The sequence below is a fragment of the Apteryx mantelli genome, chromosome 10 (assembly GCF_036417845.1).
Source record: "Apteryx mantelli isolate bAptMan1 chromosome 10, bAptMan1.hap1, whole genome shotgun sequence".
In the NCBI taxonomy this organism is placed as follows: Eukaryota; Metazoa; Chordata; class Aves; order Apterygiformes; family Apterygidae; genus Apteryx; species Apteryx mantelli.
In genome coordinates this window covers 23,782,393-23,801,457 of record NC_089987.1, presented here as the reverse complement: position 1 = coordinate 23,801,457, position 19,065 = coordinate 23,782,393, and the positions used below count along the sequence as shown (strand labels likewise).

Sequence of the window (19,065 nt, the reverse complement as noted above, 5' to 3'; positions counted from 1 at the left end):
TGGACTTGCAGCACTTACAGCTCACTGCTGTTTTCGCTCTGCTGCTGGCAGTGGCTCTCCAGCAGATCCACCTTTCTGGCAGGTTTTGTCGCCTTATCCTGCTTCTTCAGCCCTAGCTTCTATCTTTTAGAGAAGCTACTTAGTCAGATGTCTCTGGTTCACCATTTGCAGCAGCTCTTTCACTAGGTTTTCTCTTGTCGCTCTTCAGTAGCCCAACTAAACAGATTAGGACCTCTCCCACCAGCACAGCACCATTCAGTTGAGTCTATAGTCTCCAGGGTCAATAATTTTCAACACGTGGTGGGACAAAGCCACGGCCAGCCTGAGCTAGTGTTGTTGACAGTAATGCCCCAAACAAGAGGTTGGGCTGGACACCCAGAGGTCCCATCTCCCTGCCACTGCTGGCATCCTGCTGGGGCAAATACTGGGTTTTACTCAGTTTCGGAGGAGGGGGCTTGGCAGTTGATGCACTCACTTCTCTTGCAGGTACCTGGGCCAGCAGCACTCCAGAAATCCCAGTCCCAGCAGTGGATGACAAATCCACCCAGGTTGATGTCGAGAAGATGCTCAGTGTGTGCACAACTCACCTCGTGCCACCTCTCTCACCTCAGTATAAATAGTCACGCAGCTCTGTGTGTCCTATTTGGCCACTACAGCCTAACCTGCAGGGTTGTGATCACAGCATTGCTCATACAAACCTGTTTCCCCCCCCCCCGTTTGTTTTAAAACAAAGCAGAGAATATGATTTGCCTGAAAAAAAGCATTTTTTCTTTATAAAACTGCATGTTGCTCAGCCTTAGGATCCGCAGGCTATCATTCCTTTTGTTATTTATGAATCGTTCCTTTATTTATTTATGAAATGCAGGGAGCCTGGGAACCAGCTGTGTGCCACACTGCAAGATCACCCTGCGCAGGGCAGATTGGAAGGGATGCTACAGTGCTGCCGGTCAATGGGGCAGACCGTAGAGTGCACCCCCTTCCCAAACACTTCCCACTGATTTTTAAAAACTAAACCCATGCACTAGAACATGCACTGTCCAGAAACATAGTGTATCATTGCAATGGGCTTAACATGAGCCTGGAACAACATTTAGCACAAATTGCTGCTTAAATCAGACTCTTAGGACCCAACTGAAGAAATGAGATACACTTCCACAGCAGTGGTCCAGGTATTTCTTGGGGGAGATGGTATGAATCGTGGCTCACCCTGGCCCACTAAAGCTTCTTGTGCAGGAGTTAGCTCTGAGAGCAGTGCCGACTAGCAGGCATTTCCACTACTTCTCTGTTAGATGAACATGGGGGAGCTTGACTCCATGATGAGGATCCACCTGTGTGTTCCTTTGGGCACCATCCCAATACACTGTCACCCTAAGTCAGACAGCTGGATACCGTAACCAGCCTATGAGAAGCCCTTTGCTCCTCTCCCTGCACTTCTGCAGTCAGGGCTCCTGCTCACCCAGGGGTCTTGGCATCCTCCTTCTTCTGCTGGGATCATTTGGGTCTACCTGGACCTGTTTTGTGCTCCTCTCTTCTCCTCTAGCAGAAGGAGTTTTACTTTAAGATTTTCTGCTCAATGTAAACGTATGACTTGGTGGCAGAAGATAAGTTTCTCCATTCAAGGAGGGCAGCTTCAAAAAAGGTATAAAACCAGCCTGAAATAAGCCAAAGCTATGCTCTCTGAGTGAAGGTAGCGATTATTCCAGGTAAGCTCAGGAGACATTAATTTACCCATTTTATGTAGCACATAGACATCAGAGATAGTAGATGCTCAGAGTTATGGCAGAAACAGTCCACTATCAGTAAAGAAAGGCTTGCGGAAATGCAGATCTCTCGCTGGTCCAGCTGATACAGTTGGGAATAGTGAATAAACTTCAACTATTCACTTTCTTTATCCAACCTACAGCAAAGATGAGATTGCTCAGAGCACAGGACCAGCCACAATCCTACCCTCTAAAGCAGCATGTCAGTAGACTTGTTGCTGACAGAGTTGAAAGTAAAGAGAGTTACCTGAATTAAGAACTAAGCAAAGAAACCAGTCCCATCAGTCCGACAGGGATTTTGCTTCTTCCAGCAATTTTTGCATTGAGGTAGACGGAAAATAGAGATCATTAATCACAAAGGTTGATAGGAAGGAAACAACAAAGAGGTGGGAAATAGATTTCACGTGACATTCTTTCCATTGGTGATACATGGGTGACCAGTAGCTTTTCTTGGGTACTGCAAAAGTATCTCCTTGTTTTTCACACCCACCTACCCAGGTAGAAACAAAAGAGCATGGAAAGAAGTAATGACTTAGCAGGCAATTAACCCCAAACATGAGAAGTTGCAATGAACAGCTATAAACAAACAGAATCTTCTTTGCTGCCATAAAACATCTGCTACAACAGGGAGTGCTGTGCTAGCAACAAATGTGATCAGGAGACCATCACTATTAATTAGGCTGCTTTCAGCTGGTCCAAATCAAACACACAAACAAATAGCTGCATAAAGAATGCCCTCAACAAACACAACTTTTTATTTCTGTAGAAAACAAGTCAGATACTCTTCAGGAAGGACCAGCTTACGAAAAAGCTGTTTGCATGTTAATGTACATAAATATACAGGGTTACAATTTAGTGGGAAATACATTTAAAAAACTTTCAAGTACACAAAATAAACATAGTAAAATTGGATTATCCTTTCCGAACAACCACTTTAAGAGAGAAACATTTCTCAAACGGAATGAGCTTCCACTCATGATGTGCCAGATATCTCCACTGGATATGCACTGTAAGAGGGCACGAGGATGGACAGGACCAGAAGGTAAATATCCAGTGTTTGAGATTAAGAACAAACTTACCAGGACAGTTCAGTCCCTCTTCTCTTTAGCTCTCAGGATTTGCGTAGTGTGACGATTCCCCAGCCAGCCCATAAGAGCTGCGAGAGGTAGGAAAATACCCCCTTCCTTCCACCTTCAGATTTCTAGAAGGTTAATGTTTTACAGCTTCATTAACAACGACCTTGTGGAAAATCCTGCGCCCCACCTGTGACACCGTGAGGCCATTATTAACAGTCACAGAAATGAGAAAATAGCAACACAGTCTTGGCATTTAGGCTGCCAGGCAGTAAACACAACTGATGGACGCGGCACCCATAGAAAAAAGCTGCTGGATGCAATCAGCCTCCTGAGTAGAAGGAATAATGTCTGCAGCTACGGAAAAAGAGCACAAATCATCACAGACTTCCAGAACAGTTTCCTCGTGACTGTTGAGACACTCAACAGAGAATTCATAGCATCATTTAAAAAAAATAGCAGATTACATGAATTTGAAAGACTTTTGCCATGTACAGGAAGCCAAAGACTGATCCTTATTTTACCAACTATATTTTGTTCCTTCTACTCTTTGTACTCCAGGAGTTTAGAGACCTGTTACATCACCACACTTTTTTCTTTTATAAAATTTTACAAACTGAGGAGTAAAACTAAGTCAATCCCCAAGAGAGAAGGCAAAGGCACCTGAACAGTAGATGCTCCCTGATCCTGCTCTACTTGCTTTTTTGTTAAAACTGTTAAAATAAGCGACCTGTGCATTTGGGATTGCGTCCCATTTCCAAGCCATGCAATGGCAGAGATCCCACGCTTCACTTCAGCTACTGCAAGTGCAAAGGGCAATTCAAGTTTTCTTAACAGTCTTCAAAACAAAAATTAAACATTTGGAAAAACGGAAACATTTAAAACTCTTCAAACAATTCGAAATCAGAACAGTTTCTATCAGAACATGACATATTTTACACACATTAAAAAAAAAAAAACCAAGAGATTCAGCATATTAAATAAGAATCTACATATCTTAAAAACAGAGAGATTTTTACAATTGCAGCCGGAAATGTTAATTGTCCCATCTTCCAAGACAGGACTGTTCATAAGTTATTTCTTTGCAGTGCCTCACACAGATTTTGGTTGGCATCTGGTTCCTCAGTCATCACTTCCACAGCTTCCCACTCCCCTGACCTGCTGGATTTCTTGATGGCCTCTACTACACTTTGCATGTACAGGCCATCTTCAAAAGAGGCTGCCATAGAAACAGGTTTATGATCCCACGTCCGACGATCTTCCTGGTCTTGGAAAGACTGTCGCAATGCTTGCACCATGTACACCATTCCTTTTAGGTAGAGCAGTGGGATGTCTTTAAATCCTTTTTCCAAAAGGCCTTTGTTGACAGTCAGAGAATCTGTAAACAGTAGTTCTTCCTGGAGCGCCGTGTTCTTCTGCCCATACAAGTCCGTCCCACGAGCTATAAGGCGACCGGCGGATCCAACAACCATGACTTCATGAATGAACGATCCAGGCATGTTAAAGTTGAGAGTCACAGTGCAACAGACACCCTCACTCATTAGCATCTGAAAAAAGCAGAAGTCATCGCTAGTGACGTGACGGATCCCACTTATAGCTGTGTTCTGCTTCACAAAAGTCTTGAGCAAACCGTGCACTTTCTCCGCTTTCCTGCTGGTGAGATGAGTTAAGAGGTCGATAATGTACGTTCCCATCGTATGCAGGCCACCTCCTCCCATTAACTCATCGCAGATCCAGTTGTACTTGTGGCTGAGCAGGCTTCCGCCGTAAACTCGCACGTCACAGATCATCACATTGCCCACGTAGTGTTCTTCTATCAGCTGCTTCATCTTCACAAAGGCGGGCAAGAAACGGAGAACGTTGCCAACGATGCTCATCAGCTTGGGATAATACCTGGCAGCTGTAACCATTCTGAAGGCATCCACAGAGGTAGCAGCTTTCTCACAGATCACGTTCTTCCCTATTCCTGCAGTATAAAAAAAAGAAATAATAAGGCACGCATGGAAGACAAACATGCTCAGACGCCCCAAAGGTGGCCATGAAGCAATGTTTTCTAAGAGTCAGGCTTTCCTGGTGCAATTTCAAAGGCAAAGGTCTAGGAATTAAAATAAGAACATCAACTGTGCAGCAAGACTCAAAGCTGCTTCCAAGATGTTTTGGTTGCAGAGCCAACAAACTCCCACAGAGAAAGGCTCCGAAGAAGGAGAGGGTTTTTAGACAGTGACAAGATATTACAGTGATGGCCATTTGGTGGGGCAGCTCAGTTGTTCCATTTTAATTCTGCTCTTTCAACTTAAGGGTAGCAGGTAGCAGGGCATTTCATTTAGAAGCATGTTCCAAAAATGAAACAGTCCCACTAAAATAAATCTGATATACTCTGGGCTTCCCAAATCAGAAAGAAATCCTTAAGACTCAGCGACTGCTTTAAACTCTGCATAGGGGGACACCCACTACCACCACCCTTTAGTTTCTCTGCTTTCCCTCTAGTAGGGTGCTCATTCAGATCTCCCCAACTGCCTTTTTTTTCCTTTTAAAAGAATACTGCATTTCAGGAAATCTCCCTCTTGCAGGCAAATTCGGGTGAAATTGGATCACAATGCCATGAGTTATTAGGTGGGACAGGAATAGGCAGATGGTCAAACAGCATCAAAGCAAGACACAAATGCTTAAACAGCCAGAGAAGGAAAATCATCATGGGAATCTGTGCTCTGCAGAGAGAAGGTGACTGAAGGGGAGATTTGATTATGACTTTGTATTTTACTATCACTATGAATGTATTATTTTAATAAATTAATAGAAATGGGAGATACAAGATACTTAAGGGCCTGTATAGAGAGAGAACACAAGAATTAGAAATAATGTTTTTGGTAAGTGGATTGCTTCAACACAATTGCTAATCGAAAAGCAAGACATTTTGGTCTGTATATATAGGACAATTGTATCGGTGGGAATGACTTCTGCTTGTATAGTTAGACAGCAAAGGTGACTATATGAGATGTATAGATGAGAACCGCATTTGCAAGCTGACCCACTTGAGGTCTTATTGCTAGCAATGCGCCTTCATCTCCCTCCCAGCCTGAACCAACGTGGGCAATCAATAAATTCATTCTTTTACTTCTAAGCTGAAATAAAGCAATACAAAACAGCATCTCAGGGCAAGCTTCAACCAAAATCCCACATCCCATGCTCTGCTGGGATTCCTTCTCCCTTCCTCATCCTCACCTTTTTCTTCCTTCCTTCTTCTCTAGTTTTACTTTTCCATATATGCCTATTCTGATAAAATACTTGCAAGCATTTTTCAATATAATATCCAGAAACACATCTGAAGTCTCCAGACATTAACTGGTGATGTCAGACTTGAAGGTCAGCCTCTTCATGCTACATTTTCTGCCCAAGAGTTACAGGAAACACAGCATACGGCAGCAAGCACCTCTCTCAAAGCTACTCCTAACACAGAAGTGGACGGCGCTCCTTTCTCAGAACCGCCTTGGTTTTTTTAACGATTCCCCAACGTAAAGATAGCAGCATGATCATTTAAATCAGGCTCTTACATAATATGGGAAGCTGAATCCCACACTGCAGTTCCTGCATCGAACGCTCCACCTCCTGGCTGGACCGAGGAAACCTTTCGGTAAGCCATCCGAACGGTCTAGCTGCTGGTGAGCAGAATAAAGTGAAAACGGAGCTCTTGTGACAAATCTCTAGGCCCAGCTCAGCCAGGGAACAGGTACAGCTAAAGCCACCTCTAAGCATATACTTCTAATGGCTAAAATCAAAATCCAGTCAGGAGAATGACTACAACGTTGTCATTGCCAGCAATGGTTTGAGTACAAACGGTTCTTATCCAAAGAGCACAAAAATAATAAACCTCAGGTTTTGTTAATTCTTAGCGGTCTTTTCCAAAGAAATCCCCTAAATAAACGTACATCGAAAGAAGCTTTGATGAACAAAGGGTCAGGTCAAACTCCCTGGGGTCTCCAGGAGCTCGGGTGTGCTCCCCACTATCTTGCTGCCTGCCAGATATTCCTGGTTACCCACTGGTAACACGTTCAGGGACCGTTTCTGACCATTTCCAGGCAGCTCAGCTGCCTGTGGGACCACAGTACAAGATGAAGCTTTTGCCACAGGTTGTCCTAAGAGCGCGTCTCAGCACCTCCTCTGTGCATACCTCGAAGTGCATCTCCCCCATCTAGCTGACGGAACATATTAGCTTCTATGGACAATTGCTCCACCGAAGCCCTCCGAGGAAGCTAGGGAGAGATTTAATCTCACTCCCCCAAACTTATCTTATTTTCTCCTTATTCAAGAAATAGGCTGTCCGTTCTACATCATAAAAGCCAGTGCCCTTTTGCTTCCTGGGAGATGCAAGTTTCTCTGTTAGCCCACACTGCAGTTAACAACTCGGAGCCTCCACAGACCCTCTACGTTTTGGTGATGATTCCTTGGAAAGTGTTTCGCACTCTCAGTGTTATATTCTTTATCAGTGAATGTGAAACGACATTAATCATCTTAGTATGAAGGTACGTGGCTCTTCGCTAGCTCTTGGACTGATAACAACTGCAATTAACCCTGAATGGGCTTGAGGTGACTTGGTCTTAACGTCCTTCCCAAAGCAGTGTTGAGTTCTGCCCTGGAGAGGGTGTAAGGGAAGGCATTAGGTGGCTGCATGCCTTTCTACCGGTATTTGGGTTAGAAGCGGAAAAGGCAAAAAGTGATTTTTTTTTTTTTAACTTGCTCTCTTTACCATTTTATATCTCCAACCATTTCTGATGGCTTTGCCAACAGAAACAGGCTCTGGCACCAGTGAGATTCCACTACGTGAGCAGAGGAAGGACGTGCTGATGTGACCGGAGTGCAAAACCTGATTACACACCCCCAGCAAAAACATCCAGCTCCCTTGACTTGTAGCAGTTTGGCTCTGCCACCTGCAATGGGGTGACTGTCCCTTCTGTAGGGTGCAGGATCTAAGGAGCAGCTAAACCCTATTTCATCAAGGTCTTTTCATGATGATGCTTTTGGAGACGTCTAAGACGCAGGAAGAGCATACCCAGACGTTAAAGTGGTCCTGTGTAACCTTAGCACTTAATGAAACTGAGGAGGGTAGCTCAGTTCACCGTTTCTTTTGGGGACTAGGGCCACCAGCCTTGCAGAGTCGGTCAGTCTCTCACTCTTCTTGTCAGGCTAGGTCATCCTCTTTTCTCCCTTCCCCCCTTCTTAAGGGAGACTCCAGCAGAGGAAAAAATGTCTTTTGAAGACCTGGCTTGAACATGGTTCCAAGCCAGACAGAGGGATGAGCTTACAAATTGGGGTTAAGGCCAAAAAAAAATTAATCATCATCCAGTAAAACCCAGAACCTACATCTAGTGCTAGTAAGTTATGCACGCTTGGGTCTGTCCTCTGGTACTAAGACTGACCGGCATAGAAGAGCCCATACCCATACCACAAACGTACCTTACTTTCCAGAGCAGGATGCCTGCATCCAAAGTGCTAACTAGGAACAGGGTTTAGCCCAAATTGGCTCCTAAATTGTGCCTGGAGGTTGCTTGGGGGTCTGACAGCTGGCACTGACCAAAACCGCTCCACCAGGGACCACTCCAACTATTCCACAGTCCAGACTGCGTCCAGGCTTGAGCAGGTGGAAGCTGAATGGGAAGTACGTATCGAATGCCTGTAGGACCACCTGAGATGAAAGAGGGTCCTTGAAACACCTTCTGTATTTCTACCAGAAGGCTTAATAAAAGCTTGAACACTCATTATTCCTTACCAAAGCAATCGGATCAGACTCTGAACAGACTGCTCCTCTCTTCCTGATACAGCAGAAATCACCTTTTCAAAATATATTTCCAAGTAGATACACTCTTTAGAACGTTTATTACTAGCTCCATGTGCAGGAGAAAACTATTCTTATTTATGGCTGTTTAATTGGCTGTTGCAGTAGGAGGGAGAGGAAAGAAAAAAAACTGACTCCATACCCAGGATTCCTTAAACAAGCTATCCACTCCCATATTCAGAAGTAAAACCCCACGCTAGATTCCAGGAATTTTCAAACTGATTCCTGACTCAGGAAATAAGCTAAACATTTAAAAAGACATCCTTCACCTCTTATTCATTTAATATACCCAAACCATCGTTTCGGTCAGTGAAATAGCTGATTCAGAGTGTGTTTACACCCTATGGAAGCAATCAAAAAGTAACAGATGAACCGAGACTTTTTGGATGGCAGAATAAACTAAATCTTTTTTTTTTTTTTAATCCTATGTGAATATGTCCATTCCATTGAACTGAAGCGCCACAACTTTATTCACCTGCTTTTGAATAATGGAAGATATCTGAGGTTAAACCTAGGAAGATGCAAAACTGGCCATTACTAAAGCATACTAGACTACTGCTTTGCCCATCGTAAGAATTTGGGAGGGACAGAGGAGTCTTCATAAAATAACCAGCTTAGTTTCAGACTCGCTTGCTTTGGAAGCCTCCCAGTGGATGACAGCTCATTCCAAAACGCTCTCTTTCATTTCATTTCTTGTTTGCCTAAGTCTTGAAAAGACCTCCGTGCTATTTGTTACAGAGACGGGAAGCACAGTATGCAAAGCGCGTTCACAACACGCTTGTCCGTCCTGTTTCAGGACAGGAAAGCTGCATTTGTCAGAATGCAAAGCAGCGATACAGCCCTTGCTGATTCTCTCCGTCATAATTAACAGGTACGTGCTATAATCCGCAGTGACTCTACAAAATCAGGTGTCCAAACAGTGTATTTTGCAAAGATTTCTTATTCTTAAACTATGTAATCAACCCAGGAAGTTCAAAACATACTAAGTAAAAGGCTTCCTCTGTAGCCATTCCACAAACTACCCATTTAAAGGCTGGGCTCTGTATGGGCAACAGTGTTACCATTTACGTCCTGAAGAAATTTTTATCTGAGGATTTCTAATGTTTTGTCTCCTTAAACTCGGCTTCCTATACATATTGTTATACTTTACATTCCACTCCGGCCCGTCACTCAGCTCTGAGTTCATTTAACACAGAGGTGAAAGCATTTTAACTGCGGGACATGAACCCCAAATTAAATTTAGTTCCTCCGAGATCAAAAGCAGCACAAATTTTAGAACAGCTCCTTGCTTTACCTGCTGTTGAGATAAACCATGAGATTACACTGTCTTAATTTGAATTATTCTCTAGGCTTTGATCTGTTTTGTCTGGTTCGTGAATTCAATCTAGTGTTATTACTTTGCCCCTGTCACGCCAGGATTTTACCTCTGCTTGTTTCTGGGTGTCAATCAGTGAGAAATTAAACGCAAATAAACAGAACACCCTGGAAACAGCAGGCCTCTCCTTTTTGCCAGTAATAAAATGTAAGCACATGATATGACACACCATTGCACCACATCTGATCTTCCCTAAATCCCTGTCTCTCAGCTGGTAAAACATCAGTCTAGGATCGTATACAATCCCCAGCCACGAATCTTCTAATCCCAAATATCACTATTTCAATGTGAATCTGCCCAAAAGACGTACTTCACGTCTTTGACCCTATTCTGATTTTGCGTTGCTCCAAAACGCTGAATCATAACCAGCTATCCAACACTGCGCTTAAAACATGTCACGACATATTTGGTAGCAGGTATATAAATGCCCTTTCGACAAATCTAGAAAGCTGAAAGACAGGAGCAGCCTCATACTGGGTTCGAGAGAGCTGCACCAGTTTTCAGAGGGGAACATTTCAGGGAATATAGAAATAAGTGAAGAATCAACTGTCCTTTGCTACTTCATCCATCGATTTGCCTAGCAGTTTCGACTTCCCATTAAAGCATTAATACCTATCTCGCAGTCGAGCATACATACCACCTCTGGGCTTCTGCGCCAGTTTTGATTCCCTTGCCTCCTCTGGGTAATGCCATCTGATGGGTTCCCAGATTTTGCAGAAAGAACCCAAATTCATCTTTTAGTTACTAATTCAGAGAAGGTTCAAATCTCCCTTTTAGCTCACTTCACACTTGACCATCAAAAGCGATGAGAGCTAGTGAAATGCTTATTACCTAACAAGTGTTTAAAAGAATTTTCAATATTTAAGAGATTGACTTACGGTTCAAATATTGAAAAAACAGAACTTCTTAGACTTAAAGAAGTCTAACAATGTAAACAAAAATCAAACAAATTAACAACGTAAAAGATGATAAAGCCTGTGCATTTCTCTGTGCATGTCTAAGTGGCATTTCAAAAGGTTTGTGCGAGGAGTTATTTACTTCCCAAACAAATTACTGTAGAGCAAAGAGGTTAAGAACAACAAACCACCCCGGCTCACACGGTTTAACGTATTTCTCCCTCCTAGAATTAATTCAAGTGCATCTACTGGAAACATAATGAAAATATCACACTTGTCATTTGCAGAATTACATACGAAGTCACACCAGCGCTGTACTATGCAAGAAGAGCATTAACACTACAAAGTCACGCACTGGAAAATTAAGAAACGTCAGGATGCCCACGCAGTTGGCTCCTACCTTCCTGCCCGACCAGTTCAGTACAGCGTCCCTCCTCTCGGAGACACTTTGACCCAGACTTCCTCGTTGGATCCCTCCTGCCATCCCACAGGGACCAACACCTGTCCCTTCCCCAACATCTGGGCCCTCCATTTCAGCTGAAAGGATTCCTCGAGCACATCTGCACTCAGGACCTCACCAGCCTGCTGCAGACGGACGCCGCTGAGCTGCGGCCAGGCTAACAGCATACTTGCTGAAGGCAGTGTCTTCCGAGAATTTAAGTTCTCGCTCATAAGACTATCGAGTAGATGCGAACATTTTCTTCCAAGACTTGTAACTTTCAAATGTTGTTTTATTTGTGGGGAAAATAAGCAGCGCAGCTGAACAATCCTCCCCTTCAGCTCCAAAGCAAATTTCAGGTTCCTATTCCAGAGCACAGGGAGATTTGTAACGAAGTAAGCAAGATTTTTTTTTTTTAAATGGGCATAACCCCCCCCCCTTCTCTGAATTAGCTCAACCATTTTTATTACAATCTCCCTACCATAAATTCAGTCTGAAAAGGACACAGGCCTATAAATAGTGTTATAACCATAAATAGTATTTTTACAAGAAATTCTGGGTAACCTTCCTTGCAGATGGCTTTGCCAATTCCAAACAAAACAGCCTTTAGCGCTGCATGGGCGCATTGGCACAACTAGAATAGTACTGCGATAAGAGGCTCAAACTGCAATCTGCCAATAAGCTCCGGATATTGGGGCCAACTCCAAAGATAAAAAGGTACCTAGAGCTTTCACAGCAATTTGCCGAGTTAGCGGTGGAGGGATATTGATGCAAACCAAATCTACGTCCTGGTGCAGCAAGACGTCATCAGTCCGACTCGTGTAGAAGGAGATGTTCATTTCCTCCGCCAGCTGTTTTGCTTCCTCTTCAGTCTTCCCCCAAAGCGCTTCGATGGAGAAGCCTTCCGCTCTCAGCAAGGGGACCAGTACCCGGGCAGTGCTGCCAGTTCCAAAAACGCCCACTCCAGGAAGCATTTTCATTCTGCGTTCATTCAAGCATCAGGGTCTATATGTAGGCCTTCGATAAAATGCTAAACTCCTCAGCTTTCCGTTTTGACCGCAGTTCCTAAAACACAAAAAGTTACAAGCGAGTATCAACAGAGGGCACGTTTTGACATCGAATGCATCAAGTCCGAATGCTACCTATTATCATTCATGTGGCACGCAAAAATATTCAAAGATCCTCACAAAGAAAAAAAGAAAAAGAGAAAAGCAAAGCAAAAAAAAAACCTTGCAGTTCTTGGAGAAATAATATTAAGGGTAAGGGTCCTATTGCAGAGGACAGGAAGAGCGATAAGAAAGCAGTTTGACTAAGTCATGAGTTTCTCCCAAGCTTCAAAACACAGGAAGCTTGTACAGAAATACGTACGAGCATGCCAGGACAAGTCAGAAAAGTCAAGGCACAAACTGGAACTGAGAGGAGACATCGAGGGGACAGGACATACAGTTTAATCGCATCAGCAGTAAGAGCAGCGCTGCTGAAGTTGGGATAATGTCAGTCTCTAAATAAGATAAAGGTTTGCGAGATGAGGTAATACCTTTTATTAGGGCAACTGATACAGCTGGAAAAAATAGGCAGGCTTTTGAGCACATGAGCCTTTTTTCCAAACTAAACACACAAGTTGAAAACAACTATTTTGAGTTTAGCAATTACGCCAAACAGTTAAGACACTCCAGAGAAAGCCTAGGAAATATGTTCTGTGGGGAAAGCTGGGATTCCCTGAACTTGTTTAGCCTGGAGAGGAGGAAGCTAAAAGGAGACATAATGTCACTGTTAAAACACACAGAAGGCTGCTTCGAAAAGGAAAAGGATATTCTTCTATCTGTGTCCATTGCGGGTACTTAAGGTTTTCCTCAACTCTGAACCAGTTAAAAATATCTCCTTCTCCCCATGATATTTAGTCTCTGGGAATGCAGGTTCTTGCACACAATTATTATATTTCCTATATACAAACATTTGGTTTAGCCAAACTTAAAAAAAAAAAAAAAAACCACAAACATATTTCCTGATAAATTAATCCCTTCAGATCCTTACTTGCATGCCTGTCTTAAAATTGCCTCTGGCCACAGCTTCCTTTAGTATTTAAAGCTCTGCCTTCCAAGAGGCACACCAGAAGTCTGCGCAGTCTGTGATGCCACTGCAACCTATGATTTGGTTTTTGTTGTTGAGTGCTTTTTTTCGCATTTCTATCTACTACGCCCACTTTTGATCGTCTTTCTCATGTTTAGAAAACTTTTTTTTTTTAAACAAAAAAGAAAAAAGGTCATTCAGAATCAGGTTTCCTTAGAAGTCTATAATGAAAAGGCATCATCATGTTGCAAACAGAACTGCTACCAGTATCAGAAAAAATCCCCGCAAGCCATCCTACAGGCAACAAGAGACGATCTATTTTTGACAGAGACAGAACAAAGCACAGTTACAACATCTCCCCGTCCTAAAACGCTCACACTGAAGTTACAACGTGTGAAAGCAAATCCTGACACACTAAGTACTAGCATATAAGCCAAAGTACCCACAGGGCAAATGTTTTATATGCTATTAGCGTTTCATTAGCTTGGGGGCGTTGCCTGTACAAGTACGTACACTGACCAGCATAACAATAATTATAATACTGACTGAACATCTAGGTATTTTTATGATATAAACACTGAACTAGAAAATAGAAGCATCAGCATTTGTGATTATTTATTTTGCAATATACATACAAATATTTATGGATGCTATAAAATGTTAGGAAACATTCACCGAATTAATTCTACACTTTTTTTTTCCTTGTTCTGTGGGACATTAGGTTTGCAGTGATACACTTGTCTTTCCTTATAAACGTGAACAAAGTTCATTTGCATTTAGAGTTTACTCCTCTTTCTTCAACGCTTAGTGGAACACTCAAATAAGGATGGTATCAAAATGAAATGTTTCTTTTTCTGCAGAAGAAGATAGCTTACTGGAAGGAAAGACGGTTTATATTCACGATTGTTTTCTGTAAACCAAATGAACAAAAATACCTTCCATCCAGTTGTCAGGCTTTAAGTATAAATCTTAAAGTCGCCACACACGTATTTGGCAGTTTACAGCTGGAATAAGAAGAAGTGCCTGCGGTAAAAAGAATTCTTCTTTTTGAACACACACAAACTAAACATATTGGAATACAGGCAGAGCAAGTACATGTCTGCCTGCAAAAGATTGCACAGACACGCTCAAAAACATCGAAACTACACAACATACAACAAAAGTTTAGAAAAGGGTGAATGGCTTGAAACTGCTAAGAGCACACTGTAGTACTTAACATATATAATACGAGACTCTTGCCTTTCAAGGAAGCTGATTTCCATAACATTTGTTCATTTTAAGGGTTTTCTTTTTTTCAGTTTCTTGTCCAACTGCCTCTTAAAAGTCCCAGTCGCATAGCATTCACTCTAAACTCACCTACTCCCAAAAAATAGCGTGCAGCTGCTTCAGCATCCCCAACAGCTATTGGCCCAGAGCCACAAGAAGTAGCATTTTACTTCCACGGAGACCCACCGTCGATCGCATAACGCCTTAAGGACACCACCAACTCACCGCCAAGCGCCCCAACGGAAGTCCAGAACCATCGCGAACCGGCAAGCCCAATCTCAGCCACGAGTCCCAGCGACTCAACCCCGCTCTCGGCAACCGAAGATGCGGCTCGCGCCCCCAGCAGGGTTTGAGAGCCCCCCCAAATAATGCAGCTGGTTGGTTCCGCAGAGAGAAAAGTGTCACCGGCCAGAGGGCATGTCCCTCTTCCCTGCCTTGAGGGCTCCCTGTAGCCTCTTGCTCCCTCTCTAGTCTTTACCAAGTGGAAAGTCAGAGTGGGATCAGCGTGGATGTTGAAGGGCAATGAAAATAAAGTATTATACAGGATAAGTCACAGAGTATATGCGATGCGGACAGAATTAGGATAAATACTAAGAGAGCCGCAACAGAGATTCTGCAAAAGCTTTGGAAACGGGGTACCAATACGTACCCCATGCAGCACACACACTAGCGAACTACGTCGCAGAGCCTGTACCTGGGGCATTCCTGGGGCATTCCTGCCCGGGACACCCCCGGGAAGCAACCTGAAAAAGCAGCGTATCAGAACAAGCTCCCCATTGAGAAAAGAGGAATCTGCAATTAAGAGATTTCTTCCTAAGAAACGACAGAGAGACCAAAAGAACATCACTGTGTCACTGCAAAAATCCCTGGTGCACCTTCCTGTTGAACACTGTGTGCGTTTCTGATCCTTCTCATCTAAGGAAAAAAAAGAAAAAAGTAGAACTGGAAAAGTCTCCGACAAAGGCAATCAAAAGCACACATCTTCCATATAACGAACACCTAACCAAGCAAAGACTCCTCAGCCTGGCAGAGATTACCAAGGGGGATACTACGGAGGTAAGAGTCACGAGTGGCACAGACAGCAGGGAGAAAGACCGATTTTTCCACCATCTCCTCCGTTACAAAAACCAGCGCAGAGCTAATAGAAAGCAGGATCAAAACAATCTGAAGAAAGTGGTTCTTGTCACAAGACTTTCAGAAGCCGTGAAATGCCTTGCCACAGGATATTGTGGATGCTAACAGTTTACATGGATCCAAAGGGAGAACAGACAAGTTTAAGGAACCCCCCGAGGGTTACTAACCACGCAGAAGTCGTATCTAGCTCAACAAGCAGCTGAGCTGAAAACGCCTGGAAGTTGAGCAAGCGCAGAGAGAGAGAGCGGAAAAGGGGCATCGGTGTACGTTTGCGTTGTTCTTACACTCTTCTTCGGGCTTGTGCTATCAGAGATGGGCTAGTACGTCTTTGCACGGTCTTATCACCCTGTTTGAGGTAGGAAAATGAAATTGTCTCCTTTTGCAGATACATTGATCTGCAAACATGACTTGGAACAGCCGCCAGCACACGCTGACTGAAGGCCTGGAAGACGATACCACTCGGAGCCATTTCTGTAAGTGTCTCGTTGAAATTTGGGTATCTAGAGTCACACAAGCATATGCTGCCAAGTGTCCCCAAGAAGTCAAACAGCTCCCTTCTTTGGCTGCAGGATGGGACTCCAAATGCATGGCAACATCGAGCAGAACAGAAACAGTCCTGAGAAAGAAAGGCCTGAACCTGAGGAGACAAGCACCAGCTTCTGTGCCCTCCAAACACCAACTTAGAAAGAGGTGCAATTTCTACACAGTTACTCTGGGACCCAGCAAGTCTAAAGCCTTAACACAAGACTGACCAAATTAGTCACACAAATAGACGAACAGCCTTTTATAAGCCAGTCTTTCAGAAAAGAATAATTCCTATATGTTGACATCTCTCGTGAGCAAACACTGGAACGAACACTTTTGTGAGGACGCTCCCTACCATGGAGCACCAGAAGGCAGGACTTTTATCTGGAAGTGAAAATTGGATTGAAACCATTATCCTGCAGGTTGAGCGATACAAATCAATTTTCCTTTTAGAGAGGCAAAATCATCGATGCCTGCAGCATCATTCTGAACTTGCATTTTCAAACAGAGGCACTTAAAGCTCTTAAATCTAATCTTGTCTCTAGCTGCCTTTCCTTTTTGTAACCACAAAACGCTTCTATTCTTTGATGGATTTCACAATGTGTTTGAAGTCGCATCCTACAGTCACAGGAAGGAGTTGTTTGACTTTTTGGGATACATAGCAATAAACGCATGACTCAATACAATGAAAAAAACATGATTATTCCTACAGAATTTGATAATGATTCAATCTCGTGTTGAAGCAGTCAGAGTTTAGGAGGCAGAAATCTCAAAAACTCAGGGCTACAATAGCCTGAAACAGTTTGTGGATAATTACAGGTGGCCAAATAGAGTGAAAAACACAGTCTGTGTTCAAAAAGATGCCAGTTAGCGTAACACTGGCTCTGCAGAAGGAAAGAGCAATTCTTACTTCTCTAACTCAGCCTTAAAGATTCCATTTTGGTTCCAAGGAAAGAGATGTTGAGGTACTCGGTGCAGGAGCATACCAACAACTAGGGCACGTTTTTATTCAGCCAGATGCTGCTGCCTTCTTTGCAAGGAAGGTGAGGACAAGTAACAAGGCCTGTGCAAGTCATAAAGGCTCGCGACTGGTTGCGACATCCCCATGGATCTTAAGGACGCCTAAGAATCTTTGACAAAATCCACGCAGGAACCGAGCCAATTTTCACCCTAAGGCAGAGGTCTTTCACAAGTGACATTAAGGCACCGCCGAGACGGAAAGCCTGTAAAAACAGATGCTGCCTCCAAACCGTCAGCATTGCGAGGATCCCAGCAGAGGCGTCGGGGATGCCGGTGGAGGCTGCGAGCACGACTTGCCAACAGGGTTCCTGCAGGAACAGAGCCGGAGGCATCTCGCCGGTGCCCCCCGAGACCAGCTGCGTTCCCTCAAGGAGGCCGACGCCGCTTCTCTACCCAGCTCAGCGCAAGCGGACGGGGTGACAGCCCACGGAGTGGCGAGCCTCGAGCGCTCCTGCCACCCCTCCGCACACGGCGGGTGCGATGCTCCGTCCTCCCAGAGCGGGATGTGCAGCCCGGGCTGGAAAGGCCCGTTCCCGGCACCCGCGGCTCCCCCCGAGGTCCCCCGGGGCCAAGCGCGGCGGGCAGGGCCGGGCCGGGCCGGGCCGGGCCAGGGGCGGCGGCAGCCGGAGAACCGCGGAAACCACGCCGGCCCCCGCGCCGGGCCGCGAGGCTCGGCTCCCGCCCCGAGGGGCGGCGCGGGGCAGGGCGGCGGCCCCGGGGACGCCCCGGCACGGCCCACGGCGCGCTCCCGCCGAGCGGAGCCGCAGCGCTGCGGCGGCCGGGGCAGACCCTCACCTCACCCCTCACCTCACCTCACCGGCCCGCACGGAGACGCCGGCCGGCCGCGGCACGGCGCCAGGCAGGCCCCGCCGGGACCCCCGGGCCCCTCACCGGGCAGGGCCGCGCCGCGCCCCCACCCCCGGCACGGCGAGGCCAGGCCAGGCCCGCCCCCCCCGCCGCCGTGCGGCCCCGGGAGCGCGGCGAGCGGCCCCTACCTGCTGCCGGCCGGCGGAGGGGCTGCGCGGCGCCGCCCCGCCTCGCCCCCCGCGCATCTTCGCGCCGGGCGCGCTCCCGCCGCGGCGGCCGCTCGCTCCCGGCACCGCCCTGCCCGGCCGCCCGGCGCGCGCGCATGCGCGGCGACCGCAGCCCTCGGTGGGCGGGGCGGCGGCGGGGCGGCGGCGGGGCGGCGGCGGGGCGGCAGCGCGCATGCGCGCGGCGGGAGGGGCGGGCGCGTCCCACAGCAGGGGCGCTGAGGGGCTGCGGCGCCTCCCGGCCGGGCAGGCTGCAAAGCTGCGGCTCGTGGTCGCAGGTCCCGTCGCGGGGGAGCCCAAGGCCCCGCCACGGCGATGCTTTCCGGGGCTGGGCCGAAGACCGTCCTAGTGCTGAGGCTGCACAATCGGACCTGTGCTGCGCGGGTCGGGGACAAACTGCGGCGCTGAGCGGCCCTTCAGCGCTGGGAGCTGCTCAGGCCACTTGAGGGCAGTGCGAACACGCGTCCCAGGAGAGCCAGGGTTTACAAACCGCTGGACCCACCCTCGGCTCAAGGAGTCACAGTCCTCCTCTCTCAAGCGCCCGAAGCCAGAGCAGTTGCTTGCAGAGCAAGGACCCCCAGCTCTGGAGCCTCGCTGGCCCCTTCAGCAGTCTGTGCCCTGACCGCTTGTAGGAACCTTCCAAAGC

At 46.0% G+C, this 19,065-nt stretch overlaps 1 protein-coding gene across 2 annotated transcripts; it reads right to left on the bottom strand.

Moving 5' to 3' along the window:
* Window positions 1–2,498: 2,498 nt before the first annotated feature.
* On the bottom strand, window positions 2,499–18,479 carry GFOD2 (Gfo/Idh/MocA-like oxidoreductase domain containing 2). 2 transcript variants are annotated; one of them, XM_067302931.1, is made up of 3 exons: window positions 18,384–18,479; window positions 12,095–12,438; window positions 2,499–4,799 (listed from the first exon to the last, which is right to left on the bottom strand). In XM_067302931.1, exons 2-3 carry the CDS (start codon window positions 12,351–12,353, stop codon window positions 3,901–3,903), a joined length of 1,158 nt encoding a protein of 385 aa, XP_067159032.1. In that variant the 5' UTR covers window positions 12,354–12,438; window positions 18,384–18,479; the 3' UTR covers window positions 2,499–3,900. The 2 variants fall into 2 exon arrangements, with proteins under 2 accessions (XP_067159032.1, XP_013804090.2); XM_013948636.2 differs by lacking the exon at window positions 18,384–18,479 and adding an exon at window positions 12,742–12,790.
* Between the last annotated feature and the right edge of the window lie 586 nt (window positions 18,480–19,065).

Coding starts and splice junctions, on each gene's coding strand:
- GFOD2 (XM_067302931.1), bottom strand. CDS start 12,353: ATGAAAATGCTTCCTGGAGTGGGCGTTTTTGGAACTGGCAGCACTGCC. Junction 4,800..12,094: donor AATTGCTGTGAAAGCTCTAG/GTACCTTTTTAT, acceptor TTTATACTGCAG/GAATAGGGAAGAACGTGATC.